Source organism: Ovis canadensis, chromosome 11, assembly GCF_042477335.2.
Source record: "Ovis canadensis isolate MfBH-ARS-UI-01 breed Bighorn chromosome 11, ARS-UI_OviCan_v2, whole genome shotgun sequence".
Lineage (NCBI taxonomy): Eukaryota > Metazoa > Chordata > Mammalia > Artiodactyla > Bovidae > Ovis > Ovis canadensis.
Genome location: NC_091255.1, coordinates 42,323,677 through 42,347,175, shown reverse-complemented (window position 1 = coordinate 42,347,175; position 23,499 = coordinate 42,323,677). Strand labels below are relative to the sequence as shown.

The following is a 23,499-nucleotide window of genomic DNA, read 5'->3' as shown; positions in this document are numbered from 1 at the left end:
TCTATTTCCTTTTGATCTGAAATCTCCAACCTGAAGCCATTTATTAACGGGTCCAACCCCAGGAGTCTCATCTTCTGGTCAGCTGAGCACTGATCAAGAGCAGTCCAGGTGAGAGGAGGCAATTTAACCGCCACTCAGACCCGCCATGTGACATGCAGCACCGGCTGAAAATCTGTTTATTTTCTGGCCACACTGCGCAGCACGTGGGATCCCAGCTCCCCAACCTGTGGGGGTTGGTGGGGGGTGGGGTTGGTGGGGAGGAGGGGAAACCTGCTTGGTGGACAGGCAGATTCTCAACCACTGGATCACCAGGGAAGTCCCGTGAATGTTCTTGAGGAGCGGTCAGGGGCGTCCCCCTGCACTGAATTTGGGGTGGGCAGCCACTCTCAGCTTCCTTTTCGTCTCAAGCTGTCTCACTAGGGCCTGGCGGTGAGGACCCTCAGGACGAGCCCCGCTATCAACGAGCCCACTGCCACCGTCAGAGCAGCCCCCCGGCGGAGAGCCAGCTGCTTGGCTGACAGCCAGCCGGCAGGGGTGGGTAGGGCGTGGACTGCTTCCGGAGTCCTGATGAGGTCCAGGTGGCCCCCGGGCCTCGAGTAGGTCGTCAGGATCACGCCAGGGGAGCTGCCTGTGGCCACTGCAAGACAGACAGAAGCCAGCTCAGCCCTGGGTGGGGGTCTGTGGAGCCACAGGATTGACCCCCTGCCTCACAGCTGGAAACACGTGGGACAGCATGCTATAGACCTGATGAGCAGACAAGGCTGAGATCAGATGGGGTCAGATGACCTCGAGGTGCGTATCCTCCACCAGCGACCTCAGCATGTGACATGCTCTGTCACACTGCCTCCCCCGCTCTCTGGCAACACTGAAGCCCCCAAAGCCTGTGCCGGCTCCCCATGCCCACCCCAATAAAGGCACAGCCCAGGATGAGCAAGGTGAGGCTGCGGAGATAACCAGGCTATGGTCTGTGGACACACAGCCCTGGGCTCAGGCCAGCGCCGGGGCAGCAGAGCTCCGGTCTGACAGGGTGCGGAGGGGTGGGTGAGAAGGGCCCCCCACACCAGTTATCAAGCCAGGCTGACCTGCCCAATCCTCGGCTGCAGGCCTCCTGACCACATTGAAGCTGGGTGGTGACAATGAGCCCTGAGATCAGATGGTTGGTGCTCAGACCTCGTCCCCTAATTTAGCAGCTAGCTGCAGAACAGGGAGGAGATCCAAGCGCCCAACCCATGCCCTCGTCTGATGACAGGACCAAGGGTCAGCCTCCCAGACCAGGACAGACACGGCCTGCTTCCTGGGACATCAGTGTCCCCTCTTGGTGTCAGAACAGATGTCACTGTCACATTGAGGAAGAGAGGCAGCCTGGGTGCTTGCGGTTCCTGGCCACCCAAGCACACAGGGCAGTGTTACCTGAAGACACGACCACTTTCTCAGGCCCGGGCCTGGTTCTGAAGGCCATGCTGTCAGTGCTCTCCAGTGGCGGCAGTCCTGCGTGTTTCTGCGCCTGAAGGCGAGAGAGTCACCAGGTCAGCCTGCCAGCTGCCCATCCACCCAGCCTCAGCTGAGCCCCACAGGCTGAGCAGGATACACATGGTCACACACAGGCACACCTCGGGGGCTCCAGACCACTGCAATAAGGTGAATAATGCAGGCAGAGGGCTTTTCTGGGTTCCTGGTGTACATAAAAGTAATGTTTGCACAACACTGAAGTCTGCTAAGTGTGCAAGACACCTTGTCCATACCGCAGTTAAACGATACTTCCTGGCTGGAAAATAGCATCACCTGAACCTTAAGCAGGTCATATTTTTGCAATGGTGACGTCAGAGTTCAGTGATCACCCCCACCATAAGTGAAATGATAATAATGAGAAGATTTGAAATATGATGAGAATTATGAGCAAAGTGTGACTCAGAGACACAAAGCAAACAAATGCTGTTGCGAAGATGGTGCCTGCCGATTGCCTTGCTCAATGTAGGGTGGCACCAGACCCTCAACCTGCAAAAACCACAATGCCTGAAGTACGGTAAGGCCAGGCCTGCCATGTCCACGGTCTGGGGAGTTTTAAGTGGCGCTCTTTCAGTTATGGGTTGATCCATTGTCTCAGATGCCAGGAGGACTGGATCCGCACACAAAGGCGAACCACACCCCCTGGGTTTCAGGATCTGAGCCATAGAAGCAAACGCCAGGCTGCCTGTTTCAGAAGTGCTCCCAAGAGGACGACAGACAGGGTGCTGTCGGTACCTTTTCCAAGGTCACAGCTCACCCTCGGGGTCATCGGGAGCCCTCTGCTTGAGTTTGAGCGGGGTAGGGGTGGGGGGTGCTGAGGATGGTGTCTGGCATGGTTTCCTTGGTAACGGGAAGAGCACTCACCTCCTCTGCAGCCCGCTTCCAGTCCATCCGGGCTGTGTAAGTGACGAAGGCAGCGGTGGCCAGTATGACACAGACCAGCATGCCCAGCCAGAGGCCTGCAGGACACGGGGGTGAGTGAGGGCATTGACGATTACTAGGCCTGCCCCCCTCCCCCCACACCACGTACCCATGATCCCCATCCCGACCAGGAAGGTTAGCACAACACCCAGCGGGAGGCCGATGGCGTAGTACATAACAGCATTCACCACGGCCCCGAAGGCCTGCCTGCCGGTCCCACGCAGGACCCCAGCGTAGAGACACTGCAGAAGGAGGAAGGGCTGGGGGTTGGTGATGCTGAGGCAACGGTGGGTCTCAGCACTGAGGCTTCCTCAGGAATCTACAGGCCACAGCCTTGTTTAAGTCTGCAACACGGGCTAGGAGGAGCCCTCATCTCCCTTCCTTCCTGGAGGGTCCTGCCCAGGGTCACACAAGGCTGCTGCATTTCAGATACAGGGGGAGGGGTCGACTGGGAGTCTGGGGTGAGCAGATGCAAACTATTACATATAGGATGGATAAACAAGGTCTGAGTATAGAGCACCGGGAACTGCATTCAATATGCTATGATAAACCACTATGGAAAAGAATATTTTTAAAAATGTACACCAACTCAACGGACACGAACTTGGGCAAACTCCAGGAGATGGTGAGGGGCAGGGAGGCATGGCTGCCGTCCATGTGGTAGAAAAGAGTCAGACATGAATTAGCAACTGAACAACAATACATATATGTATAACTGAATCACTTTGCTATACAGTAGAAATTAACACATTATAAATCAACTATTCTACAATGAAAAAAAGAACATTAGTACTTTGGCCACCTCATATGAAGAGTTGACTCATTGGAAAAGACTGATGCTGGGAGGGATTGGGGGCAGGAGGAGAAGGGGATGACAGAGGATGAGATGGCTGGATGGCATCACTGACTCGATGGACATGAGTTTGGGTGAACTCCGGGAGTTGGTGATGGACAGGGAGGCCTGGCATGCTGCAATTCATGGGGTCGCAAAGATTTGGACACGACTGAGCGACTGAACTGAATAAAAAGATAATTACTATGGGTTGGCTTGTGCCCCGCCCTGAAGATGCTGAGGTCCCGACCCCAGGATCTCCAAATATGACCTTAATTGGAAATGGCATCTCTGCAGAAGACCCAGTTGAGATGAGGCCATCAGGGTGGACCCTACCCTGAGAAGACGGGTGTCCTTGTGAAAAGGAGAAACTGGAACACAGACACACAGAGGGGGAAGACAATGTAAACAGACATGGGGAAACAATGCCTTCTACATGCTCAGGGGCTCCTGAGGGTTCCAGAAGCTCAGCAGAGCCTGGAGTAGATCCTCCCCTGGTGCCTTGGATCTAGGACCTCTGGTCTCCAGAACCTCGAGACAATCTATTTCTAGTATGTTAGGTCGCTCGGCTTTGCGTGCTTTGTCAGGGCAGCCCTGGCAGGCTCAGACAACAAGAACCCGATGTCTGCAGTGGACAAAGACACGAGCAGACACTTCACCCGAGGAGACACGCAGATGGAAGGGGCTTGGCGTTAGTCATTCAGGAAACACATCAAGGACTCCCAGGTGGTCCAGTAGTTAGGGCTCTGTGCCCGCACTGCAGGGAGCCTCGGTTTGATCCCTGGTTGGGGAACTAAGATCCCACATGCCGTGTGGCATGGCTAAAAAAAAAAAAGAAATGTACATTAAAACTACATTGAGATACCTGTACAGACCCATGAGGATGGCTCTAATAAAAATGAGAAATAATATAAAAAAGTCAGTTTCTGCTGTAAAGTGATCAGTTATACACACATATATTTTCATATTCTTTTCTATTATGGTTTGTTACAGGATACTGAATATAGTTCCCTGTGCTATACAGTAGGACCTTGTTGTTCACCTGTTTCATATATAGTAGTCTGTATCCTGCATGATTCCAGTATTGGGTACATGTCCTTAAACATTTGTCAAAACCCATAGAATGCACACCAACCATGAACTGTGGACTTAATGTATCAATATTCTTCATCAAGTAAACAAATGTCCTGTACTAATATATGATATAAATAAAAGGGGGAACCAGGGGAGGGGCTTATGGGAACTCTGTATTTGCTTATTTTTTTGGTAAACCTAAAACTGCTCTTAATCTACTTTTTCCAATTTCAAGACAAACAATAATGCCAAGAATTAGCAACACAGAGGAGGAACTGGAATCCTGGCACATTGCTGGTGGGAATGTAAAATGATACAGTTGTTTTGGAAAACAGCTTAACGGTTTCTTACAAAGTTAAACTTACGCTTCAACCTAACAATTTAACTCCTTAAGACTCTACTAAGAGGCAGGAAAACATACGTCCACACAATGATTCATACTTGAATGTTCCCAGCAGCCTTAGTCACAGCAGGCCACACTCAAAACAACCCAAATGTCCATCACCTGATGAATGGGTAGACAAACATGTTACAGCCACAGAGTGGACTATTATTCAGCGACAAAAAGGAATGAGGTCCCGAAAAATGCTACGCCATGGATGAACCTCAGAAACATTTCAAGAAGTGAACGAAACCAGGCACGAAAGACCACATACTCTGTAACTGCATGTCTATCAAGTAATCAGAAAAGACAAGTACACACCGACAGAAAGTGGGTCAGTGCACTGCCTGGGGCTGCCCGTGGGAGCAGGCAGTGACTTCAAAGCAGGCCCCAGGAATTCTGTGGGGGTGATGAAAACAGTCCAACACCGGATTGCAGCGCTGGTTCCACAAGTAGATGCTTACTTAAAGGTTTGACTTATGTAGGTAAAATGCATGAATTTATGGTATGTAAATTATAACTCAAGAAAGACATAAAAAAAAAAAAAAAAAAAAACTAGGTCCATGAAAACTTAAGAATGATATAGGGCTTCCCTGGTGGCTCAGTGGTAAAGAATCCATGTGTCAATGGAGTCACAGGTTTGATCCTGTCTGGGATGGTCCCACATGCTTCAGAGCAACTAAACCCGTCCACCACCCTCGTGCCCTAGAGCCACCACGACTGAGCCCTATGCACCCAAGAGCCCGTGCTCCACAACAAGGGAAGCCTGAGCACCGCCACTAGAGAGGAGCCCCCATTCCCACAACTAGAGAAAAACCTGAGCAAGCAACGAAGACCCAGCACAGCCAAAAGTAAGTAAATAAAATTATACAAAAAAAAAAAAAGAATAACACAGATCTAAGGAGTTCTCACGGAGAAGGCAATGGCAACCCACTCTAGTACTCTTGCTTGGAAAATCCCATGGGCGGAGGACCCTGGTGGGCTGTAGTCCATGAGGTCGCTAAGAGTCAGACACGACTGAGCGACTTCACTTTCACTTTTCACTTTAATGCATTGGAGAAGGAAATGGCAACCCACTCCAGTGTTCCTGCCTGGAGAATCCCAGGACGGGGGAGCCTGGTGGGCTGCCGTCTCTGGGGTTGCACAGAGTCGGACACGACTGAAGTGACTCAGCAGCAGCAGCAGCAAGGAATTCTCTGGCAATCCAGTGGTTTGCCAGTGCAGTTCTCTGGCCATGCAGTGGCGCTTCTACTGCAGGCAGCACCAATTCAATCTCCGGTCAGAGAACAAAGATCTCGCAGCCCACATGGTGCAGCCAAAAGATAAGAATTTTTAATGAAAAAATATATAGACAAATAGATGGATAGATATAACCAGGAGTAAAGATAGTAGATGCAGCGATGCGCACTGCAAGACCCCTGGCAGTTGTGAGCTGTGAATCTGCTGCGGGTTCCCTGGTGGGCAGTGCTACCTCAGGAGCATTTAGGAATGCAGAGCCCTCTGTGGCCTGACCCTGCAGGAGGAGTTTCTCAGCTATGGCCTCACCTTGCAGCTAGAGGAAAAGTAACTATAGTGTCCTTGCAGAAGCCATAACAGAGCCCAGAAGAGGGTTTCTTTTAATGTTTTGCAATTAAAGCTGTGAATTTGATGACAAAACCCAGCCCAAAGCAAGCAGTCCTAATGAGGTCAGAAATGTGCTACAAGCCTGTGCCCAGCTAGATTCGAAGGCCAGCCCTGGAATGTATGGGGAACCAGCCAGAGTGACAGGGCTCTGGGGAAAACTCTCCACGAATATACTTTCTCCCAACGGTTCTTTCTTTCCTTCCTATACGAGCTGATGATGACTCTGTGCAGGTTCTTGCCTCCTGCCTCTTGCTGCTCTCTTAAGTCCATGCTCCAAGCAGAGACTTGGAGCTTCCTGCAAGATTGCCCAAGATGGGAAGATAACAACCCAGGGCTTCAAATTCTGCTCAATAAACGAGACTTTGGTGCTCGCTGTCTCTATGCCAGGCTGTTAAAACATTCACAGAATTCAGACTTGCACTCAATGGGACCTGCTCTTCAGTGATCCAAGTGGAAAGTTGGACCCCTCCGTACTCTGGGTGCCTCTATTCTGGAAACCAGTGTGGCCGCTCCTGGCCGGGTGGGGCCTGGGTCAGAGCTGTGCCCTGCTCCCCACCCCCAACCCGATCCTGGGGAACAAGGAAGAAGAGGGTTTATGATTCTGCACTGAAGAGTGGTCAGTATTTTGCCAATCTGTATGCATCTCAGTAAATTGGAACTGCAGGAGAGAAAAAAGGGACGTGTTATTTTGAATAATAATAGATCCAACAAGAGCTGCCGCTTACTCTGTAGTCAGCCCTAATCAGGCAGCTCAAGCTCACAGCCCTGAGCTGCTGGGGTGGGGGCAGGGGTTGGGAACACGGGGGTCGGAGGGGGACTCACACAGAGGGCATCAAACAGCTGGAAGAAGATGTACAGCGGCAGGACCTTGTTGACCAGGGCGACGACTTCCCTGCAGGGACAGGGGACCATGAGGCACAACCTTGGCCTTGGAGTCCCACTCCTGTCCCGTCTATTCCGCCCTGCCCCCACTTTCTGTGAGCCTAGGTAGTGGCCCCAGGCCAGGCCAGGCCGCTCCTGTCCCTGAGTCTCCCTGTGTGGGGGGGACACATCCGAACCCCCCAAGGAGCCCCGGCAGCTCTGCCCTGCCCTTCAGTCGGCGCCTGGTCTGTGCACAGGCAGCAGCCGAGGCCCCTGACTCGAGGTGAGACCTACTCATCATTGGTGAAGATGTGTCCCAGCTTGTTTCTCAGGAGGCTCAACAGGATGCCCACAACCAGGGAGGTTCCAACTGCAAGAGATGAAGGCGGTGAGGCTGACCCAGCCAAGGGTCGACCCTGGATCCCCTCAGCCTGAGCCAGCCCAGCCGCATGTCCCCTTGGACGAAGACCCTCATCTGTGGTCCCGTGATGACAACATGCAAAATGCCCTTCCTCCTGTGGTTCTCAAAATGGGGTCCCTGGACTAGTGGCTGCCTAGGGAAGCAGACTCTCAGACCCCCATCTCCGACCGGGTCAGAAACTGCCGGGGGCGGGGGGATGTTCAGGTTTTGACACCCTGCTCCCCCAACCCCACCCCCAACCTAGGTCTAAAGCCTGAGAACCACTGCTCTCCATGAAGAGCTGATCTGAGCCTGGCAGCTACAGAAAGCAGAGACAGGATGGATGCAGAGGGGTCCTTTCTGAGGGTCGCCATGAGCAAGCCCCAAGCTCCTGGGGACTCCAGGAGGCCGAGCTCACAGGAAGACCTAGAGGGCTGGGAGCCTGGTGAGGAAGGGCCTTCCCAGCGTCATACTGTGATGGAAACTGCCGGCCCAGACCCCCAGCGGTGGGGAAGCGGCCAGAAGGGGCACCGCAGGCTTGCTGCTCTGGGCCACGTAACAGGTACCACAGGCTTGGAAGGTAGCTGTGGCTCTCAGGGCCTCCCCTGGCCTAGGCCTGACCCCACCCACCTGTGCAGAGGGTGCCTGAGATGGCTGATCGCTTGGCTTGCACAGTGTCTGCAGCTCCCAGGGCTGTCCCCACTCGGACACAGACCGCGATGCTGAGCCCCATGGGGATCTGGACTCAGAGACAAGAAGGTACGGTCAGCCCCCTCCTACCCCAGGCCAAGAGGGAGGAAAGCAGGGTGTTCCTGGCTGCTGGTAACCAGCCGTGAGATTGGCGGCTAGCAGGTCGGGTGAGGGTACCCCAAGCAAGCCAGCCAAAGCCCCACCCTGGCTGAGCCATCTGATGCCACAGGCGGCCAAAATAAACACACAGCCAAAACCTCATGAGTAAACACGACATAAAGAGGCGAGTATAGTCATAAGTCTGTCAGAAAAGGTCCCTGTGAGAAAAAGATTGACACCACTTGCAACGTAAGAATCACCTTACAGATCAGTTCTGTACAGGTAGGTTTCTGTGACTCCCTTGATTAAAGCTGTGGTCACAGAGTGTGCACCCCAGGCGGCTGGCAGAGGCTGTGCAAGCGACATGGGATAGCCCATGTGTCCTTGAAGAGGAAGGAACTGTGGAGAGTTCTTTCCCCGGCGGAGGCAAGGAAGTGCCCCCAGAGGGCTCTGTTCCCCAGGGCCCACCACTAGGGGTGTGCAAGAACGTGGGCCCACTGCCAAAGGGAATGTCCCGTTTTTCAAAAAAAAGCAAAAATCCAGATTGTGTTGTGAAATCTCCCAATTTTAAATGATGCCAATCAATTCAAAACAATTCCAACATGGAGAGTTCTGTATCACCCTTGGCGGAGTGGCTATGGGCCACATGTGCCTGTTAGGGCCTGGGTCTGGTGGACACAGGCAGTCTGGAGGGTCCCTCAGGAGACAGAAATGGCCCCTGGGGGGACAGCTGCCCCTCCCCTCTGACACCCCCAGGCCGTCAGGGGGTTGGGCTGGGGGCAGAACAAAACGTGCCCCCCATGAGCCTCACCATGTAGATGACAGTGGCCACCTCATAGATGACTGCTTGGGCAGAGAGGTCGAGCACACTGAGCAGGCCTGCAGAGATGGGGCGGGAACACAGTCAGTGTCCAGCCAGCGGACCAACAGCCCCGGGCTGACAAAGTGCCCCTTGCTCTTGGGGCCAAGGGGCCAGTGGCTTCCAAGGTCAGACACAGCAAAAACCACCTTTCCACCTGGCATTCAGCCTTCCAGGAGACCCCTGCCTGGGTGTGCCAGGGTCAGGGTCTCTCTCCTGTGTACACGGTATGATGAGGGAGGGAAGAAAGCTGGACCAAGGTCAAGAAGCCTGAGTTCAGCTCTTGGCCCTGTTGGGGTGACTCTGGACAGCCTCTTTTACTCTTAGGACTCAATTTTCTCATCTATAAATGGGGTCCGGGATAGACTGGAAGGTCTCTTGGGGCCATTCCAGCCCTGGCGGTTTGGACTCTGTTCTGAGTCAGTTGATGAGCACAAGATGTGCTGGTTGCACCAGTTCCATCTCACTCCATCTCTGACCGAAAATCATGCTCGGGTGTCCACTCCATGCCAGGCCTAGACTGGACAGTGCTAGGCCCAGGCCTGCCTGCTGGAAGCTCACAGTCTGGCAGGGAGCCAGGCCGGGCAGGTGAACCACCTGTCCGGGGGAGGGGGCTCCCCACATCCCGCTGCCCCACATACCCACGAGGAAGCTCCCGATCTCGTAGGCCCACCACTCGATGCACAGCATCAGCATGCTGGGGATGGCCAAGCGGAAGAAGGGGCCCCAGTCCTGCAGGCACTCCCAGGACCAGCCTAGGAGCAGAAGCCAGATGCCTGAGCCCCCATCCGCCTTGCAGTCCAGCCAGCCCGCCCACCACCAGGGCTCACAGCTTTTGGCTCCACACAGCAAGCCCAGGCACTTGCCACCAGGCAGGGTGGGGGCGGGAGGAGGGCACCAGCTAACATCTCAGTCAGCACCCCTGGGTGGGAGCCTGGGCTGGCAGACAGCCCTGCCCTTCCTGGGCCCCGTCTCCTTGGATGAAGTTTTAGCTTTTATCTCTGCCCCATCTCCCCGAAGGGCTGCTAGGAGGGTGGCACGACACCAAGGTGCTGGGAGGTTTCACAAGGCAGACAGGGTTGTACAGCCATGGGGCCAGAGAGGGACCCACGGTCTACACAGACAGCTTTCTGGGGTTAAAAGCTCAGCACCTAGGCCTAGGAGCAGGTTTGAGCCTAATTCTGTGATTTGCAGTGAATGACAAACTCTCTCGGCACCAGCTTCCTCCATGTAAATAAAAATAGAGTTAACAAGGAGTCATGAAACTTATCTAAGCAATGTGGGTGCAGCCTGCTGCTGGCACCCAGCATTTTATCCGAGTTGTCATTCAATCTCCAATAGGAGCCAGGAAGCTCCTAGCACATCCCCAGCAGGGCTGTGCCCCATGACACACTGGACTGGGAAACCGGGCCTCTAGGGGTTGGGTGCAGAGGCCAAGAGGCGGGTACAGAGGTGGAGAGAGGGTGCAGATACAGGAGGTGGGGAAGGGGTGGGCCTTGAGGGATGTGGGGGCAGGCCTGGGGCAGGGCTCCTCCAAAGGCTCCAGCTAGGACCCTGCCCACAAAGTGAAGGCCCTGGGCTGGTGCTGGCGGCCTACCCGCCCCTCAGCAACCCCCTCCCTGGGTGGGGGCCCCCTCCACACCTGCCCATGTCTCCAGATGCAGCTTCTTCAGCACAATGTAGAACAGGAGGAAGACAGCCTGCGAGAACTGGGAGACAGTGTTGGCGAATGCGGAGCCCCTGACAGAGGAGGGAAGGCCAGGCTGGAGCAAAGGCCAACTCCAGCCCTGGGGGCAAGGCGGGGACAGGCCTGGCTCATTCCCAGTTCCCCACGACCCCTCTGTGGCTGAACAGTGTGGACAGCCTCCACAGCCCTTGTTGTGATGGGACTGGCTGCCCCCTCGGGGGTAGGCAGGGCTCTGGACCAGGCCGCCACAGCCCCTGCCCACCTGATCCCCCAACCAGCCCCTGAACGCCTTACTCACCTGAACCCCCCAACACTTGACCTCCCCAACCAGGCTCTGAAGCCCCCTGCTCACCTGACCCCCTGGCCCAGCACAGAAACCAGGACATAGTTGGCCAGGGCGTTGACGCAGTTGCCCACGACCCCGCTGAAGACTTGGGGCCAAACGATGCCCTGAAATCGGTGAAAACTGGCCTTATTGAGTGGCGCGACACCGGGGGGGACACAGGCTGGGGACATGTGGCTCCCCACAGACCCGTGTGGAGGTCAGAATAGGGACCCCAGGCACTCCTCCCCTGCTGGACAGTGCAGTGTGGGGTAGGGGGTAGCTCCAGCTAGGGCCCTGTACCTGATTCTGCAAGTACTTGGCCTGCAGGCTGTAGAGAAAATTTGCCTGTGTAAATAAGCACACAGACACAAGTAAACAACACCTCCACATGGACAAGAACAGACACTGCTGAGATGAGTGTGGGGCAGCTGCTTCACCAGAGTGTGTCCCGACCTGCAGATGCACCTTGCTAGCCTGTGCCCCTGCCCTGCCTGAGGGGTGGTGCCAGGATGGGGCCAGCGGGCAGGGAGGGTGGACCCGAGAGGGGCTCCAGTGCTCTGGCAAGAACGAGAGGGACTGGGCTCCTGGCCGCCAACCGGGCCTGTTCACAGAAGGGCCACCAGAGCCCACAGGTCGGGGCCACCCTAGGACTTGTCTCTGGCTGCCAGAGACAACACTCTGGGTGGAGAGGCCTTGGGCAGAGGCAGTGGGGGTAGGGAGGGTGGAGGCCACCAGCAGCCTCTGCAGAGCAGGGTGGAGACCTCAGAGTCATCCATGGAGGACAGAGGGGGCCTGCTTGTGTGTGTGTGTCTTGAGGGCATCCCTGAGCTTCCTGCCCTGTCAAAGCCTGGCCCAGGCCTGTGGCCCCTGCCCACCCTCCCTGCAGCCTTCCACCTCTCTTCAGGACTGCACAGTCAGCAAGAGTGTGCCGCTGGATTCAGGTACTGGCTCTGTGCCTCCTGTGAGCGGTGTGGCCTTAGGCCACTTACTTAACCTCTCTTGCCTCAGTTTCCTCACCTAAAAAGGGGATAATACTGTGCGTGTGAATCCTTGCTATTTATACATACATTTATACGCAACGCTAATATTGCAAAAGTGCTTACAAAACAGCATTTGGCACATTTAAGAGTTCCAAGAGTTGGGTTAACATCATGACTAAGACACGTGATGCTTCTCATCCCACAGGGAGTTACGTTCGGCAGCATCTTTGTCTGGGAGGGAGGGGTTTTGTTGATTTGATAAAGTGGCTACCATAGTGATAACTTGGAAGTTTCCCCTGACCCAGCCCCAGGGGCCCTGTTGGACAAGATACCTTCACTTGGTCTAAAGAGCCAAAGCTTTGGAGGAGAAAGACCAGAATTTCAGGTGGTTTCCATGATACAGGAGAAATCTGGAGCCCCAGAAATGTCATGGCACTAGGCTTCCAGATGGGAGGGTGTGGCTGGGGCTCCCTGACAGGCCTGGTGTCCCCTACGGGCACCCTGAACTCATCCCAACCCCCCCTTCCCAGGCCCATCAAGAGCTCTGTCACTGGTGCTGGGAGGATAGAGCGGGGCAGAGCAAGGGAGGATGGCGGGTGGGCAGAGCGAGGGAAGGCAGAGGGGGGCAGAGAGGAAAGACAGAGGGGGCAGAGCAAGGGGGGATAGAGTGGGGCAGAGACAGAAAGGTGGGATCCCCTGAGACAGCCTGCCACGTGGTGACACGTCCACTGAACCACAGCAAATCACGCCGTGCAGCCATGAGTCCCGAGTGGACACATGGACCACTGCTGCTGCTGCTAAGTTGCTTCAGTCGTGTCCGACTCTGTGACTCCATAGATGGCAGCCCACCAGGCTCCCCCGTCCCTGGGATTCTCCAGGCAAGAACACTGGAGTGGGTTGCCATTTCCTTCTCCAGTGCATGAAAGTGAAAAGTGAAAGTGAAGTCGCTCAGTCATGTCCGACTCTTAGCGACCTCATGGATTGCAGCCTACCAGGCTCCTCTGTCCATGGGATTTTCCAGGCAAGAGTACTGGAGTGGGGTGCCATCGCTTTCTCCACATGGACCACTGGGTGGGGCTCAAATCTCAGAAACTTACCTGTGTGGATGGACTGCTTACTTAATATTCAATAAATTAACAGAGAAAGAACATTCAACAACGACTCTTAGAAAACATCTTGGAAAGATTACAGTCCTAAACACAAAAGTAGAAACCATTAAAAAGTTCAAATAAAATAAAGGCAAATGCTTCTATAATCCTGCGATGGGGTGACTGTTCTTAAGCTCATCAAACAGACATCATAAAGGATGGGATTTATGGATCTGTTATGTACACATTAAAAATTCTTTAAGAAAAAAGTATCGAAGAATTAGAAGGCAACTGAAAAAGTTTGTGACACATATGCCAAAGGAGTGAGATATTATTTAATAAGAGTTAAAATAATTAGGGAGAGATTAATCCACTAAAATAAGCAAAGGATGTGGGCAATTCACAGAAGGAAAACAAATGATCAAAGATATGAAAAAACACTCAAATTCATTTGCAATAAAGTGTATGTTAAAATAACCTATTTCTAATTGGAGAAAACATTTTCATAATACTCTGTGCTGATGAGAATATTGTTCTTGAGGGTAGAAATGATACAAACCAGTATCAAAAGCCACTGACAGAGCAACTCCAATTCCAATAAGGCATCATTACAGACATTCACAAAGATTTTTCTACAAGAATGTTGATCACAACCTAATTTATAAGAGTGACCACTGCAAACAACCTAAATACCCAACACATGGGAACTGGTTAATAAGTTATGGCAAAGGGGGGGATACTGTGGGGCCTTTGAAATGGGTATCGTGGACAGTGATTTGAGCATATCTAAAGGTGGCGATGGCACCCCACTCCAGTACTCTTGCCTGGAAACTCCCATGGACAGAGGAGCCTGGTGGGCTGCAGTCCATGGGGTCGCTAAGAGTCGGACACGACTGAGCGACTTCACTTTCACTTTTCACTTTCATGTATTGGAGAAGGAAATGGCAACCCACTCCAGTGTTCTTGCCTGGAGAATCCCAGGGACACGGGAGCCTGGTGGGCTTCCGTCTCTGGGGTCGCACAGAGTCGGACACGACTGAAGCGCCTTAGCAGCAGCAGCAGCAGAGACTGACTAATGATATATTTGAGAGGGAAAAGGTGGCTTACGAAACAACATGCACACACTGGCCGCATCTCCCACTACAGGTGTGGCTCTGTGTTTGATAACACACACACTCATGAAGAGAAACAGCCCTGGAGAGAGATTAACCTCTTTTCTCTGGGTAGTAGGATCACGGAAGATTTGAAAGTTTTCTTCCCCAGGCTTTCCAGAATCTCTCCTGTAAATGGTTTTCTAACCAGAAAAAGGTGTTGTGCTACTTTTTAAAAGTTCAATGTGCACCAACCACCGACCGCACTGTGAAGTTTTCTCCGGCCCCTCTGGCCACCAGCATGAGGGCTGAGGGGCGCCTGGCTGGTGGGGGGTCAGGATCCAAGCTCCATAAGACAACTCACCGGCAGGCCTGGGATGTAGACCTGCACATACTCCTGGGCCAGCCTACAGGAGAGAGAACCAGGCTCTGAGCCGAGCAGCCTATGCCCTGGGTGTGGGGAAAGGTTTGGCAGACTTTGCCTCGAAAACAAGACCCCCAGAGGCATCTGGAACCTCGGTGGGGGTGGGGTGGCAGGAGGCGGGGCCCAAGAACCAAAGGACCCAAACACAGGGTCTCAGGGCTGGGGAACTTCAGTTGGGGTGATGTGTGGTTTGTAAGGGGGAAAACAAGATTCTATCACATTAAGAATTAACTACACGAAGTGCACATAACAGGAAACGAGGGAGCTATTCCGAGGAGGAAACACATCCTACGTTAACAACAGTGTGTAATTCCTCAGAAATGGGGTTCGGTCCTGTTCCCACTGTTTGTGGTGTGGGGTGTGCACATGTCACTGCTTCGGAAGCCTCTGCGGGGCTCAACCAGATGCAAACAAATCCCATACAAATGCCTTTTCTCAATTAAAATGGGCTGTGGTCTGCCCCCTGCTGGCCACAGCTGGAGCAGCATGCTGTGGGGGAGAGTCCCCAGATCAAGCCCCCATGAGAAGGCTGGAGACCCAGAGAGAGCAGCACCGGCTGGGCTGGGCCTCCCGGGGTGACATGGCCCTGCCCGGCCCAGCGCACCTGGACACGGCCGGGTCCTGCCTGCAGAGCAGCAAGATGAGCTGAGTGTTGAGGAAGAGCGCCCAGCAGGGCAGACAGCAGAGCAGCAGCACCAGCACGCCCCGCTGCAGGATGACGCCCACGTGCTTCTTGTTGGGGCTGCCAAAGCTCTGGAACACAGGAGTAATGCCCACCCCACGCCTGCCCTCCGCTGGCCGGCTTGGGGGAGGGGGGGCGCGGGTGCGCTGGGCAGCCCTCCACCACTCCCCAGTCCCTACCCGGGGCTTCATCTGAGGGGCTCAGCGGCTCTGAGTGACCGCAGCGGCCATTTGCAGAACTCCAGCCCCTGTCCACCCACAGTGCCCAGTACTCCCCCGACTCCTGATGGGGGAGGCACTGCCCATCCCCCACCATCCCTGAAGCACCAGCACATGCGAGTCTCCCTGGGGAGTTAGCAGCAGCCAGGCCCACCGTGAGACCCAGGCCCCCGGAGCTGAGCCCCTCCGGGTGGTGGGCCCCCCGAGGACAGCAGGCCCCCTCTGTGTGCCCTCAGTACACAGGGCCAGAGGATTCAAGGTCAAAGTCAGAGGACTCAAGGTCGGAGGACTGTCTTTCATTCCAGAGCTCTCTCGCCTGGCCACCCTGGCAAGGGGAGGGGCTGGTCCCTAGAGCACGCGGTCCCTGAGGGGTGGGTGTACAAGGATAGCTGCCCCCCAGAGGCCTGCCTGACAGGTTCCCAGATGCGGGGGCCACTGGGGGGCCTCGGGTGGGTGCCCAGCCCTACCCTTTCTGCAGCAGCTGTGGGACTGGCTCCGGCCCTGCCCGGGGGCCCACCTACCTGGGACATCAAGGTGTCACAGGCCGAGGACAAGCCAAACCCGACGGAAACTCCACAGACGTTGACAAACTGGAGCCACACACAGGAGAGAACGCAGGCTTTCAGGAGGAGACCGACGGGGGACCCTGCAGCCAGGGGACTGCCCAGCAGCAGGAGACCCCCCGGCCGGGCCTGTGCGTGGGGTGTGCTCAGAGGTCCAGCTGTGCTCTCAGGCCACGTCTTCTCCCAGGAGCCCAGGAGAGAAGGTCCTGGCTGTACTCACAGCCACCGAGAGGGTCACTGCCGCCAGCTCCACCGTGCCCAGGTGTCCGCAGAACACCGTGCTCACGACATAGACCATGAAGTTCAGCATCTGGAAGAGGAACTGAAGGCCGGGGCCAAGGTCGAGGGCCCTGCTCACAGCCCAGCTCCTGGCAAGAGGCTCTCCAGGCCCTGACCCTCGAGGCTGGGTGGCAGAAGGCCTGGGTCCTGCCCCCACCCCACGGGGCAACAGCATCAACCCCTGAGCTCTGGTTCCCCAGCAGGGGCGCTGGAGTGGGCACAGCTGGTGATGTTACTGTAACCATCTTGTCAGGCCGCATGCAAACACAGAGGAGCGGAGTTAAAGACATCAAAACCCTAGGAAGCCTCTGTCCACGTGGTGGGATTGGAAAGGAGTCTTCTTTTACTGTTATCCAAACTCTTACAAGGAGCACATATTTAGTAGTCTTTATGGTCAGAAAAAAAATGTACCTGGAGCCATTTTGCCTTTGAAAATAAATGGGCAAAGGCCCCTCTTCCAGTGCAACGCCCGTGCAGGCACCCCTGGGCTCCCCTTGGCCTCTTGGGCCTTTCGGCCAGCCTCCCCGTGGGTTCCTGAAGGACACACCTAGTCCCTCTGATGGTGGGGGGAGGGGGCTGCCAGCCGCTGAGAGAGGTCAGACCCCGCCAGGCTCTGGGTGGTGGCCCCTGGTGCCACCTGGACACTGTCCCTGTGGGTGATTTCTGGGGAAGGCCTCCAGCAGCCCCTGCCCCCTGCCTTGTCAGCGCCTCACCCCCGCCTCCTTACCAGGGGTCCAGAAAGGACGAAGAGCGTCCGTGCCTCAGCTCCAAAGCCAACGGGGACCAGCCTGCGGAGGGCAGGGCAGCAACTCCTTCGGCCTGGGGGGACCGTGTCCTGGGGGCTGTCCATTCCAAGCCCAGGCCACCCAGCCACCCTGCACGCCTGAGCACCTTCTCAGCCAGCCTCATCCAGCCAGCCAGGGTAACCGTACAGCCTGGCTAATGAGTAAGGGGCGGAGGAGGGGCCACTACCACCCATGGTACCAGCCCTGCCCCCTGTGCACGCCAGGCCTGTGGCCCGACCCACTAGCCATGGACAGGACAGAGGTCTGGGCACCCGGAGTCACCGTGCTGACCCCATTCCAGGGGGTTGGCAGCAAAGGCCCAGGAAGTGCAGGTGTGAGACAGGGCTGAGGGGGCCAAGGACTCTCTGTCCAGGTGAAAAGAGAGACACACTCAAAAGGGTCCCAAGGGGGGTTGGGGGATAGGGGTCTGGGGTCAGTTCTGACAAGGAGTTCCCTGCCCCACAGATGGAGGGCATTCAGTGGTCTAGCCCATAGGGTTCTGGGTTTCCCTGGTGCTCCCCAGGGTACTAAGCAGGTCAGGGTCAGCCCACTGTCCAGGGAGCAGGTCCTTGGCTGAGGATCTGCAAATATCCCCCAGAATTTATTGATGAAAACTCACAACTGACTCCATGTCCTCCTCCATGCTCTCTGCCCCCTGCTGCTCACAGGAGCAAGGAAGTGAGGTGAGTTGGGCGGGGTGGGGCATAGGAACCCCTGCCCTTCCACCCGTGTGGGGACTGCTCCCCCAGGGTGGGGGCCGCCCGGGTGCTGACTTTCAGAACTCCACTTTCAGCCTCTTTCTACGAAGACCCCACTACTGTTGGGGTAATGCAAATGCAGCCAGCACCACGCTCAGGGCCTGCGGGCTTGGGCCCAGGTTTGATTTTCCAGGATTTCAGCCTGTGTGAACTGGCACAGAGTCTCGGAACAGAGTGGTCACCCAGTCCCACGCAGGGTCCCCTGGCCAGGTGAGGACGCCCCTCTCCACGGCCCCCACCCTCAGGGGTGGCTGCGCAGCCTCTGCTCTGTGCCCTTGGTCTCAGACCCCCCCACAGCAAAGAGGAGCAGGGATTCAATTCTCAGGGATGGGGCCACAGACCCCAGGACTTTGGGACTCTCTCCCTTCTCAGGTGAGAACCTGCCCCGCAATCGCCTGGCTCTGGGAGCATGCCTCGCCACTTCCTCCCTCCTGGCAATGTTTGTTAATCATGGTTATCGGGTGGAAACAGGAGAAACTAATAAACAGGAAGGGGAGAGACAGCGTGGAGGGGGTCAGCATTGGCAGGTGATCTGGAAAGAAGCTGAGTGACTAGAATGAGAAAATCCGGGTTTTTAAGGGCAAGTCCATGAGATGATTAAGCTCTGAATACCTTCACCCTCAGAGCCAGATCTCTGGAAGACTGGGGCAGAGTCAACCTGGGATGGCAACAGGAGGGGGAGGGTGGGATAGGGGGTGCTGGGGACCACCTGGAGGGGCAGGTTGGTTCTTCAGAAGGATGAGATGCTGAACAGATAACAATGGTGTCACCTGTGTACCCCAAACTCAAGTGTCTTTAATCAGCCACCATTTATATCATGTGGGCTGCTGGGAGCATTGGGCTGATGTTTTTATCGCACCTGTGTCTCTGTGTCCCCTGGAGAAGGAAGGGGCAACCCACTCCAGTATTCTTGCCTGGAGAACCCCAAGGACAGAGGTACTGGGGGGTGCTACAGTCCATAGGGTCTCAAAGAGTCAGACATGACCGAGCAACTGAATAACTATCTGTATTCACCCCGAGGCTCACCCAAGTGGGACTGTCTGCCGTGGGTGTCTGCGGTCAGCAGGTGCTTCCCTGGGGCTCCATCTTCTGTCACGGGGCCTCTCTGGGCAGCCTGGCATCTCATGGCTCGGAGCTGGCCTGACAAGGGAACATTCCAGGATGGCAGTGGGAAGGTCCAAGGTCACCTGGCCCAAGCTTGAGAAAGGAAGCAGCATCCCCCTCCTAGTGGGAGGAGCTGGAAACCCTGCACCCTGGGGACCCAGCTTCTCGACGGTCCCACCTCCATCCTCTCCCCTCTGGCCCAACACCCACGTCGCACCCTGAGCAAGGGCAGAGCAGGGAGGAGCTCAGACCTGCCCAGGACCCTCACAGAGAAAAAGGACCCAAAGCTCTCAGGTCCCAGGACTGGTCGGGGTGGTGAAGGGAAAGGGTGGAGAGTCACTGCCAGCCCCCAACACACCCTGGGGTTGGGAAGGCATCCAACTAAGGAGAGGATGCCTCCGCTGAAGCCAGTTCCAGTGCCCTGCAGCCTCATTGTGCCATGAGGTGCTGGAGTGTGCCCAGAAGGGCTCAGTGAGGAAGCACAGATGGAAGCAAGCCAGAAGCCAGTGACCTGGATGAATTGGCCTAGCCATCTCAGCGGGGGGGGAGGGGCGGGCTCAAGAGTCCCTCTCACCACAAGACCAGCTGTAGCCAGCACCAGCACAGAGCCATCGCAAGGGGACCCTGACTCTGGTTGCAACTCTTGCAGCAGCAGGAAGACAGTCCCCCTGGGGGTGCGTCTGGCCTATGAGCCCCGCCCTCTGGGAACTGATGACCCAGTGATCTGCCAGGCACAGCCAGGGCCAGCCCCTGCAAGCCTCTCCTCGCTTGGTTACACCTCACCAGGCCTGAAACTATTTTTTTTTGCCCTGGGGCTGCCCTGCGCCCTGCAACCCCAAGTCAGGGGCCAGAGTCCCTCTCTCTGATTCCCTCTTCCCTGCCATGTGACCGCCAAACCCCCAGCTCTCCTCTGGGGAGTGAGAGACTCTGGCCTGGTCCCTCAGCTTCACACACATCTTCAGGGCAAAGGACGGATGGCTGAGCAAGACTGACATCTGAATGCCTGAGGCCACTCCAACCGCCCCCAACCCCACCTCCTAGATTCAGGTGGTGTCCTCTTCCCTCTCTGCCCCTCCTGACATTTCTTCCCTCCACACCCCTGCCCTTCCCTGCTCTAGCCAGACTTCACTGGAATGTCTGGGCTCGGGTCTTGATGAACACCAAGGTTGGCAAGGGTGGGGGGGACACAGCCGGCTGGTCAAGCCTTAACAGTGACCGGAGACCCTCCTAGGGGACCTTCTGAGTTAAATTTCTGCCTGTGGAGAAGTTTACCAGAATGTACTGGAGACACCAAATTCAGAGTTAAACCAGCAGTTCTAACCCGTGACTGCATTTTAGAATCACCCGGGAAGCTTTTTCCAAAAACACCACTACCCAGGTCTCACCAGAGATGTTCGGGCCTAATTAAGGCCCAGGCAGCAACTTCTTTTCCCTTTTTCTTTAACTTCTTACTGAAGTATAACATTTATACAGAGGAGCACACATAAGCCTAAGGGTCTGTGAATCTTCTTAAATTAAAGGCACCTGAGCAACCAGCAGTCCACTGAGGAAACAGTTTACTCTCCTCCTCTGAGCCCGGGACAGTGTTCAGCCACTGTGCCCCACGGAGGAGAACCATCCTCTTGGTTTTAGCACCAGGGGATTCTTCGGCCAGGTGTCCTTTGACACCCGCCCAGGTGATTTCTCCAGAGCAGCTGGGGTCCAGAACATGGGCCTGGACACCTCCACCACCTCACCCAGCACACTACGGCCCTAGCCGACCCCCAACTACTTCCCTCGACAAAGATGAAGAGCTTCAGAGGCACCAAGCTCAACAGTTACTTCTTATATTCACAGATACAAGTCCCCACGGCCCCCCTCTCCCAGGCCTGTCCCCTGTGGCAGGGGCCTCCTGAGCTGGGCCTACTGCTGATTCTCACCACTAACCCCGGCTGTCTCTGAGATGGTCCTTCCAGAAACTGCCACGGCTATCAGGGCTCAGGAGCCTGCTACTGCCTCCCCACCCTGGATGCCATTTCCCCTGCTGAACTGGAGGCTTCAGGATGCGCCTGCTGGGCCGGGACAGCCCGGCTCAGGAGGCCTTATCCTGGGGCCGAATGGTCAGGAGGCAGCTCCTTACCCGTAGAGGGCCGCGGGAACTCCTCCGCCTCAACAGTCAGGGTCTGTACCACCCAAGGGGCTGGGCTGAGGGACTGGGCGCCCAGCTGCAGGCAGCCCTCTGAGTGCGAACCTCGAGCTCGGGCCACTGTGGCCGGCAGGTTTGGAGCGGCTGGCCCCAAACAACGGGCTTTAGCGAGGTCAAGGCAGCCAAGAACGTCACCGTCTCCAGGGTCCGCCAGGGACCCACGTGGGAGAGCAAGCAGGAAGCTGAGCCCAGGCTGCAGGTGGCCCCGTGGGGAATAAGGGCCTCGACTGAGAAGGAGACTCAAGTCAGAACAGTGTGGTGCGCAGCAGGCGGGGATTACTAAGGCCCGGGTGCCCCCGGATCCTTCGGCGTGAGCACCGGCAGCACGTGGGGACAACACCCGGTACAACACACACCCGGCCCTGGGACCCCGCCCACCGTGCCTGTCCTTGTGCCACGTGACTGCCTCTCCTTGTGCCACGTGACTGCCTCTCCACCGAGGTTTATTGGCCGCCTTGGCCGGGCTGGGCCAATCAGATTCTCTCCTGGGACTTCGGGGGTGTGGGCGTGGAGCCGGTCCGAGAGATGGCGGGGCTGGAGGCTCAGGTCTGGGCGGACTCGGCCAGGCCGGGGCAAGACTGGAGGGAGTCCAGCTAAACCCAGGGCTGGGGGCCTGGCAGCAGAGGCAGCTGCGTGGGAGGGGAGGAGACGGGCAGTGGTGGGCAGAGGGGCACAGATGGGAGACCCTGTGTGCCGTGAGGGAGAGGGCCAGAGTATCATTCACTTTTCACTGGTTTGGCTTTTTCAGTCTTTTCCACGTCTGGTCATTTTATGGCCTGGCCATTCCTTCCTGCTACCAGATGACGCCCCTGCCTCCTCATGTTCTACTTGAGATGATGAATGTAGGTCAGTCCCTTGCAACCCCATGACCCCTGAACCTGCAGTTCTCTCCCCAACCCCAGCATCATCTTTGTAGTGACCCCCACTGAGCAAACCCTGGCCTTCCTGTCCTTCACGTGGGTCTTGTTAGAGAGGCAGACGTTCTAGTGTGAAGGGCCAAGCTTGCTCCCAGACCCATCAGATCATAGCCAGCCAGGGAGCAAAGAGGACACCCCCTCTTGACACTTTCTGTCACACCTGCCCATGAAGTGGTTTGCTGAACCCAACTGTTTGCTCAAGGGGAGCGTCAGATTAATTAAACAAAGAGGTCTACAAGCAAACCGACATCTAAGTCTGTAAATGCTTCTAGGTGAGGAGGTCAAAACCTAAGCACAGGGAATGCCCTGGTGGTCCAGTGGCATAAGAATCCGCTTGCCAGTGCAAGGGGCAGTGGTTTGGTCCCTGGTCCGAGAAGATCCCACATGCTGTGGAGCAACTAAACTCGTGAGTCACAACTACTGAACCCTGTGTGCCCTAGAGCTTGTGTTCTGCAACAAGAGATACCACTGCAATGAGAGGCCTGAGCCCCCAGCTAGAGAAAGTCCTCCCACAGGAATGAAGAACCAGTGTGGTCAAAAGCTAAACAAGAAATAACTTACAAAAACAAAAACCTAAGGACAACCAGTCAAAAACAAGTAACCAAAAGGTGGAGGCAACCCAAGTGTCCATTGAGGAAATAGAAAAACAGACTGTTATCTATTCAGTCAATGGACTATAATTATTCATCCTTAAAAAGTAAGGAAGTCCTGACGGATGCCACACATCAACAATACCAACACAGAGGGCATCATTTTAGGTGAAATAAGCCAGTCACCAAAAGACAAACACTGATGCAATACCCTAGGAGATGCTTATACGAGGTCCCTGGAATCATCAAGTTCATAGACAGCAAAATGTTGGTTGCCAAGGGCTCAGGGAAGGGAGAGGGGGAGCTGTTTGGTGAGTGTAGAGCTTTAGTCTTGCAAGATGGAAAGACTTCTGGGGATTGGTTGCAGGACAATGTGAATGTGCTTAACAGCACTGAGCTGATACACTTTACAGTGTTTTTTCATATAGAGGTTTTTCTTGGCCATGCTGTGCATCTTGCAGGACCTTAGTTCTGTAATCAGGGATTGAACCTGTGCCCCTGCAGTGGAAGCATGGAGTCCTAACCAGTGGCTGCTACTGCTAGCTGCTAGGTCGCTTCAGTCGCGTCCGACTCTGT

The 23,499-nt window shown here is 55.5% G+C and overlaps 1 protein-coding gene across 23 annotated transcripts; it reads right to left on the bottom strand.

The window, feature by feature from the left end:
* Positions 1-148: 148 nt before the first annotated feature.
* On the bottom strand, positions 149-19,907 carry SLC47A2 (solute carrier family 47 member 2). 23 transcript variants are annotated; one of them, XM_069603599.1, is made up of 20 exons: positions 19,806-19,895; positions 19,154-19,267; positions 17,312-17,372; positions 16,526-16,627; positions 16,264-16,332; positions 15,447-15,595; positions 14,783-14,825; positions 14,538-14,621; positions 11,560-11,604; positions 11,287-11,384; positions 10,890-10,987; positions 9,889-10,002; positions 9,200-9,267; positions 8,230-8,338; positions 7,494-7,569; positions 7,161-7,230; positions 2,537-2,669; positions 2,371-2,465; positions 1,411-1,504; positions 149-637 (listed from the first exon to the last, which is right to left on the bottom strand). In XM_069603599.1, exons 1-20 carry the CDS (start codon positions 19,841-19,843, stop codon positions 417-419), a joined length of 1,881 nt encoding a protein of 626 aa, XP_069459700.1. In that variant the 5' UTR covers positions 19,844-19,895; the 3' UTR covers positions 149-416. The 23 variants fall into 23 exon arrangements, with proteins under 23 accessions (XP_069459700.1, XP_069459702.1, XP_069459716.1 ...); XM_069603600.1 differs by lacking the exon at positions 149-637 and adding an exon at positions 944-1,143; XM_069603601.1 differs by lacking the exon at positions 14,538-14,621 and having other exon boundaries at positions 19,806-19,907.
* Between the last annotated feature and the right edge of the window lie 3,592 nt (positions 19,908-23,499).

Bases quoted from the DNA above. Each gene is read 5' to 3' on its own strand.
- SLC47A2 (XM_069603599.1), bottom strand. From the start codon at position 19,843: ATGGCTCTGTGCTGGTGCTGGCTACAGCTGGTCTTGTG. The intron at 17,373-19,153 runs GTGAGCCTCGGG...TGCCCTCCGCAG, and splicing joins CGGCAGACAGTCCCACTTGG to GCTGGTCCCCGTTGGCTTTG. The intron at 14,622-14,782 runs GTGAGTTGTCTT...TTTTCTGGTTAG, and splicing joins TCTACATCCCAGGCCTGCCG to AAAACCATTTACAGGAGAGA.